At 32.3% G+C, this 8,372-nt stretch overlaps 2 protein-coding genes across 2 annotated transcripts; both read left to right on the plus strand.

Annotated features, from left to right (window-relative positions):
* The first annotated feature begins 972 nt into the window (after positions 1 to 972).
* LOC103487543 (uncharacterized) lies at positions 973 to 4,399 on the plus strand. Its single transcript, XM_008445882.3, has 6 exons — positions 973 to 1,408; positions 2,262 to 2,354; positions 2,503 to 2,679; positions 2,970 to 3,068; positions 3,372 to 3,614; positions 3,797 to 4,399. Exons 1-6 carry the CDS (start codon positions 1,352 to 1,354, stop codon positions 4,154 to 4,156), a joined length of 1,029 nt encoding a protein of 342 aa, XP_008444104.2. The 5' UTR covers positions 973 to 1,351; the 3' UTR covers positions 4,157 to 4,399.
* Positions 4,400 to 7,017: 2,618 nt separating this feature from the next.
* Positions 7,018 to 7,952, plus strand: LOC103487542 (FCS-Like Zinc finger 6-like). Its single transcript, XM_008445881.2, has 2 exons — positions 7,018 to 7,485; positions 7,585 to 7,952. Exons 1-2 carry the CDS (start codon positions 7,211 to 7,213, stop codon positions 7,763 to 7,765), a joined length of 456 nt encoding a protein of 151 aa, XP_008444103.1. The 5' UTR covers positions 7,018 to 7,210; the 3' UTR covers positions 7,766 to 7,952.
* Positions 7,953 to 8,372: the final 420 nt, after the last annotated feature.

Consider the following 8,372-nt stretch of genomic DNA (forward strand, 5'->3'; position numbering starts at 1 on the left):
CATACTAAAATAAGTAAAAAAAATTGGTGAAAAATAGAAAAATTGACAAAATGTTTACACTTAATAGAAAAAATAAGTGTAATGAAGTTTATCTCTTAATAATTTTTTCTATGATGTGTAAAAGGTTTTTTGGCACAAACTAAACTTACGAAGATAAATTTAAACTTTAAAAAATTTTAAAAATATTCTTAAACTTAAAAATTGAAAAGTTAAAAAAGTATCTTTGTTATTATACACCACAAACATTTAATATCGTCTTACTTCTCTAGTTTTCTTCTTCTTTTTATCTCCCTCTTTTTCGATACAAATAAATAAATAAAATTAATTGCTCACTTTATTGGTAAGAGATTTTAAAACTTAAATATTTTTAAAAGGTTATATGTTAATAGTTTAACACATTTGACAAATTTTCATTTCGGAGTTCCAAGAGATTTGGTGTAATTTTATATTTTAGGTTAAAATTTTGAATTTTTTTAAATTTTAAATATATTTATGAAACTTTAAATAATTATAATTCAAACAAAATTTTAACATTTTCGACCAAAAATAGTATTTTAAATTAAAAGTTTGACACTTTTAAAATTGTCAAAAATTGAGAATTTAAAAAAGACGTGAACATCTTTTTTATCTTTTTAAATATAGTAAAATGAACTAAAATATTTACTAATATAAAATCTAAAATTTTGTTTGTAAATATTTTGTCAAATTTTTTTTGACAATTTTTTTTATATGTATATATATCCAAATTTTAAATATAATTTAAAACAGATGTGGAACCAAACAAGTTGTTGAACTTCAAAATCACAAAAGATTTAAAAATGAAATCTTATTAACCTTTTAACTTTGGCCAACAATTGAAGAAGTCCGATTTTGAAATTCTATGGATGATTGATATGTAAATAATATTTGTTTTTTCCTTCAAGAATTTCCATTTCAGCAAAATTCTGGATACCTAAGAATACGATCAAGTTGAGCTGTAGAATGTACTGACTTTTGATATGAAAGGAATCCAAATCACTCGAAAAGGAAAATCCACTAAAAAAAAAAAAAAGGGTTAATGCCATTTTCCAATTTCCCCACTTTGAACTTTGAAGAGTTGAATTACCCAAATCACCGAACAGTACCGACAAGAACTCGAACCCCCTGCAGGGTGTCTTCAAAATCACTAGTTTTCAATATTTTTCAAAGCAATTGAGTCTGGATTTCAAAGGGTCTACCCCAACTCCAATCCTTCAACCATCTCTGCGCTAATTCCTCTCAGCTGATAATGGATTTTACCCATTTTCTTCACACTTACTCACTCTACGCTCTTCACTGATGATACCTTTTTTCTCTCATCAACTACTTTTGTATGGTTCAAACTTCGAAGAAATCGCCCATCCAACCAACACCCACTTCCATTGATTTGGTAAATTTTTTTGCTTGAATTGTTAACCTTTGATTTATCATACCTTTGCCTAGCTTTATGAGGTTGTATGGGTTTGTATCTCTAATTTTCTGAAGTTTCCTTCGTCATTTTTGGATGCTAGATCAAATATCTGAAGGAAGATTGCTTTTTTTTTTTTTTTCATATATGGTTTAGCTTTCCATCCCCTGTACTGTGAATGGAGACTTAACTATGTCATTTTGAGGTTGATGTTGGAAAACAGACAACATAGGGCACCCACTTCTCCTTTTAACGACTGAAAAAAAACCTCTTCATGTTGTGGATAGTGAAGGCATTATTAGTCAGTTGAATGGGAGCATAAGAGGTGGCACTTTTGTCAATATCTAAGTTTAATTTTCTAAGAAAAGTTGGAATTGATGAATTTTCCAACTGTTTAGTGCAATATTGGATATCAATAGTTGAAAGTTTTTGAGTCCTTATGATTTATAATCTTGATCATGATAATAAGTTGCAAGAACTGTTCAAATTGTGATAGTTAACATTTTTGATAGTGAAGCTTAAAAAACTAGAAATCAAAAGTGTTCTAGTTAACATTTTGTTAATTCTTATTACGTGTATAAATCCTTTCATCAGATCTCTCAAGCTTTATAGTTTGTGGGTGAGTAGTGATCTCTCTTCTTGTGCGTGCCTCTTAGATGCTTCTTTTGTTATCTTCGGTTCATGCATCATCTTTTGCCATATTGATAAGTGTTATTGAGATACAACATACATGCTCTCTTTGTTGGGTAGTTTGAATTAAAAAATGTGGTACAAACAGGTATTGAGTCTTGGAATTCTGGAGATTGCTTAAATCTGAAATTTGTTTTTTGGCCAGGTGCATAATTCAAAAACCATGTCTTTAAATTTAGAGGTACCTCCTTCAAATGTTTGTGAGAAAGTTATATTATCAGAAGAACAGCATATGAAGGTATTTCTGACAGTTACAGCCTCTTTTAGCCTCTTCATACCAGTGATAACTGTTAATTGCTGCTAATCTAGAGACGAAGAAGGTTGAAATGCTGCCATTTTTCTAGTTGCTTGACTCTTACAGTTTTCCTTTATTTTATCCTTTACAGATATGTGAGGTGCGAAGGCTTTTAGGACCCTTGTCGGGTAAATCATCAATTTACTGTTCGGATCTATCCGTTTTGAGATATCTAAGAGCAAGAAACTGGAATGTGAAGAAGGCAACTAAAATGTTGAAAGCAACTTTGAAGTGGAGGTCAGAATACAAACCAGAAGAGATTCAATGGGTACGTTACTGCTTACTTTTTGCCAAATCTTTCTGAAGTCATGCCCATAAGCTCAAAACTATTTCGGTCCTATTTTTTCTTGTTAGCTACCTGGCCCTTTTTGTTTCAATGAGAAGAGGGAGCTATTACTAACTTCAATTCCTGTTGTTTTCTGCTTTTTTCATCCATCTTTTGCCACATTTGTTTTAGTTCAAAGGGTTCTATATGTACAATAGGTCTTGTTTGACAAGGTTTTAATTCACTACAAGCTATGGTGTTTTATGCATTTAATAGTTAGATCTGTATTGCAGGATGAGGTTGCTCATGAAGCTGAGACTGGGAAAGTTTATTGTGCAGACTGTAAGGACCGACATGGAAGAACAGTGATAGTCATGAGACCTTGTCGCCAGGTTTCATTTGCATTATGCAGTCCTAACAGAAATCTACTGGACATTTCTCAATTTTGGAAGTTCTTGTTGCTCGTAGCTATTTTAGAAATAAGTGCTGGGAATGGGGTGGGGGAGAAATGGGGTGGGTGAGATTGTCTGGCACATTGACTCTTATTAATGAAGATGTTTTTCATTAAGTGAATGAAATGTTTTGACTAAGATATTTTAGATGGGATCTCTAATGAATAAGCAAACTTGGCGTCCTTTATATTTCGCTTCCAAACAGCTAGCTTAATGTGTTCGTGTTTTCCATCTCAACCACAGAACTCGAAGACTGTAAAAGGACAGATTAGATACTTGGTGTATTGCATGGAGAATGCTATTTTGAATCTTCCATCAAATCAGGAGAGTATGATCTGGCTGATTGATTTCAAGGATTTTGACATGTCAAATATCTCATTGAAAGCAACAAAGGAGACTGCACATGTTTTACAAGAACATTATCCTGAACGCCTCGGATTGGCTATTCTATATAATGCGCCGAAGTTTTTTGAACCCTTCTGGATGGTATAATTCATTTGAAGATAACTTTATGGTTTCTTGTCATTCAAATATCTGAATTTACTGTACATCTCACCATGATTTGTGGCCCATAGGTGGAGTAGTAGTAGTACACTGCCGTTTCTGTTTTACTTGCTGCAATTATTTGTTATTTACACTACTGGACAAACGTACTGTTCCATTTACAGGTTGCAAAGCCTTTCCTGGAGACGAAAACTGCCAACAAAGTGAAATTTGTTTACTCCAACGACTTAAACTCAAAGAGGATAATAGAGGATCTGTTTGATATGGACCAGCTGGAGTCTGCGTTTGGTGGGAACAATAATGTTGGTTTCAATATAACCAAGTATGCTGAGATGATGAAAGAAGACGATAAACAGATGCGTTGTTTCTGGTCTGGGGTAAATCCTAATGGCCTAGCCTCGGAAAAAGCTCAGAGTAGCAGCGGTCTAGTCGATTCTAAAACCTCTAACTTTTCTTCTGAATCCTCAAAGAATGAGAGGACAGATGGTGATGTTCATATAACTAGAGATGCAGATGGCAACTGAGGCAGAATTCAAGTTAACTCATCTAAGTTTGAGTCTGATTTTATTTTGTTTGACATTCTTGCTATGAACAAAACAAAGCGTTTTGTATTTCTTTTATGTAACAATCCCTTGTTGTCCAATTTCTTGTGGACATGATTAGAGCAGGGGTGGGTTTTTGAAATTTGTCCATTATTGTCTGTGTGAGTTGACAATGACATGAATACTACCACCATACTATAATCTAAACAAATTTGATTCTGTTAATATTTTGTTAAAGTCGATAGTTTATTTCTGAGAAAGAAAATGAGATGATTATGAATTGAAAATGAAAAGAAATGACAGAACTGTAATGATTTGTGAAAAAAGTGAAATGTTCAACAACTAATGTTGTGCATTTAAGGCATCCTTCCAAAATACCTTTCTTTTAACAAATAATGAAAAAGGTTCAGTCCACTTCTATCAAACCGTTCCCCCACCCAGCTCAAATTTCACTCTTTTATTTTTCTTTATCAACAAGTAGAGTAAGAGATTCAAACCGTATAATATACATTATAATTGCTTCGGGGATTAAGATATGCAAGTTCAAATTCTACGTTCCTATGTTCAACTACTAATGCGAGAGTTCAAACAATAGACCTTTTGTGCTTGTCGGGTGCAATAAAAATCTCACGTTAACTAAGTTAGGAGAAATTTCATGGTACATATGCGAGTAATTATTTTCAATAGTATGAGGTCTTTTTGAGTAAAGTTAAAAACAAAGCCTCGAGAGTCATGTTTAAAGTAGACTACCTTATCATTGCGGTGGAGTATGAATCAATTAGGTGGCCTTCGATTGCAATGTCATAAATTGACCAACCATCATCAATTTGGTCAGATCAGTTTTCGTACTTCCTTTGCATACTCCTACCACTTAGGTTACACTTACTTTGGCGACCACTACCATTTGTTGATAATAGGATTAGGAAAGGTATTAAATACAGTGTTTTCCTCATCACTTTTATGAGATGTTGAGTACGATCAATTGTCTATATTTTTTTCACTAAACAAAGAAAATCATGGAAGAGTTTCCTTTCTTCTCTAGAGAAACACTATTCTAACGGGGAGAATCACAAATCAATCACAATTGTTTTTTTTTTTTAATTTTTAAATATGATATAGATATAAAATGAGATTTAACTTATTTGCCAAATAGGGAAATATTTAGAACAAACTTTACCCTGTTGTTATCATTCTTTTTTTTTTTTTTTAATATATGCAAAATAGTAATTATAGATAAGGTAGAGATTAAACGAGATTGATAATTAGTTTAATTTTGTGTGTGTTAATGATTGTGATTAGGACAAAGGAAAAAAAAAAAAAGAAAAAAAGAACCCACTTGCAATATTCTTAGGTACAAAGCAAACAACTTTGCTTAAGAATTTCATATTAATTTATTTTTGAAGATTATGCAGAAAAAGGAAAAAAAAAACAATAATTGGAATCTGAAATCTCAACTTCAAGTGAGCTGTTTCCACGTGTGGATTTCAAAGTGCATTTAAGTATATAAATGGACCACTTAATTTAGTGGACCTTGTATTCTTTCCTCCTTAATTCCATGAAATTAACATATACATTTACATTTGATTAACAAGTGATTAAAGTCATAATATAGTAGTTAATCTAGAAATTAAATCGAGACTAAGAATAATTAAACAGCATAATAATTGTAATCGTTGGTTCCATTAGAGTAAAGTAGTAATAATAATAAATTTGGAAGAAATTTACACGGACGTGGGGCTTCGAATATACTGAAGTTTTTATTGGGGTGGGCCGATGCCGATTCCTCGGATTCCCACTACTTAATTTATTTGTATTTTTTTCAAATTGTTGTATTGTGAAAAATTAAAATTACTTTTCTCACTCTTTCACTTTCGTAAATTTGGTGGGTCAGTTTTTAAATTTAAATTGTATTCCCTAGTCTTTTACAATACCTTTGAACTTTTCTTTTCTTAAATAATGATATCACTTTTTTAATTACAAAAGTAATTAAAAAAATTTTAAATACTATTTCATCTTTTTTACAGTTTGAGTTTTATTTTATTTATAAAATATCCAATTTTAGCCATTTTGAAAAAACTTTAGGAAAGAAAATATAATATGAGAATATATTTACAACATTTATATCAAATATGCTAATAAATATCAAAACTTTTTTCTTTTTTATTTGAAAAATCAACAACAGACATAAAAAAATATATTGACTAAATTAGACATTTGAAAAGACACAATTAAAAATTAAACAAATTTCAAAATACATGACCTATTTTAAGCTTTTAAAAAATGATCTCTTTTTATCTATTTTCATTTTTTTTCTCCCACTTCACTCCACTCCACTCCTTTCTTGATACTCATTTTTTTTTTTAAAAAAAATGATAATAATTAAAATTGACATAAGTATATTGCAGGGCATAATTGAGTGGAATGAGAGACGAGTTTGGTTTAGTTTGGAAATTGGAAACCATTCATTTGGAAAATCAAGTTTTAGGTTTTGAAATTTTGGCAAAAATATTTTAGTTCATTAAAATTTAAAACAAAGTTTTTGTTTTATTTATAGAATTTTTTTAAAAAAAGTTGGGTTATTTTAGCATAGCAAGAAGCTAAGAGAGGAAAGGAGAGGGGAGGGGAAATTAGAAGGGTATCCCTTTTGGGAGCTCAATAATTTAAAAGGAAAAGTGGAATAAATGATTTTAGAAGTAAAACTACAAATAATTTGATATCTGAAATGGACATGCTGACGTGGATCCCTTTTTTTTTTTTTATTTTTTTTTATTTTTTTATTTATTTTTATTCAGTACATGAGATGAGTCACCATCAGATTATAATGAACGGACCAGATTCGTTCCTCATTTGCTGGCTCTCTTTTATCTTCTCCTTCTCCACTTCCCCCTCCCTTCCCTTCCCTTCCCTTCCCTTCCCTTCCCCTCCCCTCCCCTCCCCTCCCCTTCGCTTCCTTCAATTCTTCTTCTCCAAAAACCACAACCGGTTTTCTTTTTTCTTTTTTTATTCCGGCTGGTTTCTTTCTTATATATTACAAGTATGTCTTTGGGGAAGAGGTCACGTGCTCCCATCAGAAAAACGCCGAGCATGACTGAGATCACCTTCGATCTCGGTGGTACTGGCTCCGCCGCCGAACAATTCCCCCCGTCCCTCGGTTATCCGACTAACACCCAAATATCTGGATACCAACAAATGCTTTCACCAAGAAATTTCAGAAGGCATTCAGTTGATCTACAAGAAAACGCTAATTTCCTCAGAGCTTGTTCTCTTTGCTCTCGCCCTCTTGTTCCTGGTCGAGATATTTACATGTACAGGTAAATCAGTTTAGATTTTATGTAATCCAGTAATCCCAAATTTGATATTCTATTTATGTTCTTTAGACTTGGGTTTTGAAAGGGACTCTGTTTTTTCAGGGGAGACAGGGGATTCTGTAGCGACGAATGTAGGCAAAAGCAAATGAAGCAAGATGAGAGAATGGAGAAGTGCAGTTTAGCAACAAAGAAAGCGGCAGCGGTGGCTGTGGCGGTGGTATCTACATCGGCTGGTGTTCCACCTCAGATCTCCGGGAAGGGAGAAACCGTAGCTGCTTCATAGTGTTGTTGGATTGTATCTCTCTATCTATGTTCTTCCAAGTAATATTATTCCCTGAAAAAATTCATCCCTATTTTCCAAAAGCATTTTATTTTTCTTTCTTTCATTATTGGGAATGGAAATGGGATTAATTCCTTTCAACAAATTTAAAAAAGAAAAAAGAAAAAAAAAAAAGGATCGATTTTTGATAGCTTGTTGTTATTCACTTAATATTATTTATTTGTGTATGTTATTAGATTCATTTTCCAAGTTGATGAAACATACATACCCAAAAATTTGAGTGAGGGTTTTAATCGAAACAAGGAAGAAGAAAGGTTATTCCAGTTTGGGTAAACTAATAAGATCAACTTCGTTAGAATTTAATTATTAAAAGACCTAAGTGCAAATTTTCGCAAATTAATAGTAAATGGGAAAATACAATTTTTTTTTAAAAAAGAAAAAAAAAATTAAATTTGTTTGTGTTTTAGAAAACGAACAAGTTAATTGGAGGGGAGGGGAAGGGAAGGGAAGGGAAGGGAAGGGAAGGGAAGGGAAGGGAAGGGAATCTGAGGCCTTGTCAGCATGGCATGGAATGGGGCCCATGGGGCATAACAAAAGACAATATATATTG

The sequence above is a fragment of the Cucumis melo genome, chromosome 7, assembly GCF_025177605.1.
Source record: "Cucumis melo cultivar AY chromosome 7, USDA_Cmelo_AY_1.0, whole genome shotgun sequence".
Taxonomy (NCBI): domain Eukaryota; kingdom Viridiplantae; phylum Streptophyta; class Magnoliopsida; order Cucurbitales; family Cucurbitaceae; genus Cucumis; species Cucumis melo.

Coding starts and splice junctions, on each gene's coding strand:
- LOC103487542 (XM_008445881.2), top strand. CDS start 7,211: ATGTCTTTGGGGAAGAGGTCACGTGCTCCCATCAGAAAAACGCCGAGC. Junction 7,486..7,584: donor CGAGATATTTACATGTACAG/GTAAATCAGTTT, acceptor CTGTTTTTTCAG/GGGAGACAGGGGATTCTGTA.
- LOC103487543 (XM_008445882.3), top strand. CDS start 1,352: ATGGTTCAAACTTCGAAGAAATCGCCCATCCAACCAACACCCACTTCC. Junction 1,409..2,261: donor CACCCACTTCCATTGATTTG/GTAAATTTTTTT, acceptor TTTTTTGGCCAG/GTGCATAATTCAAAAACCAT. Junction 2,355..2,502: donor CAGAAGAACAGCATATGAAG/GTATTTCTGACA, acceptor TATCCTTTACAG/ATATGTGAGGTGCGAAGGCT.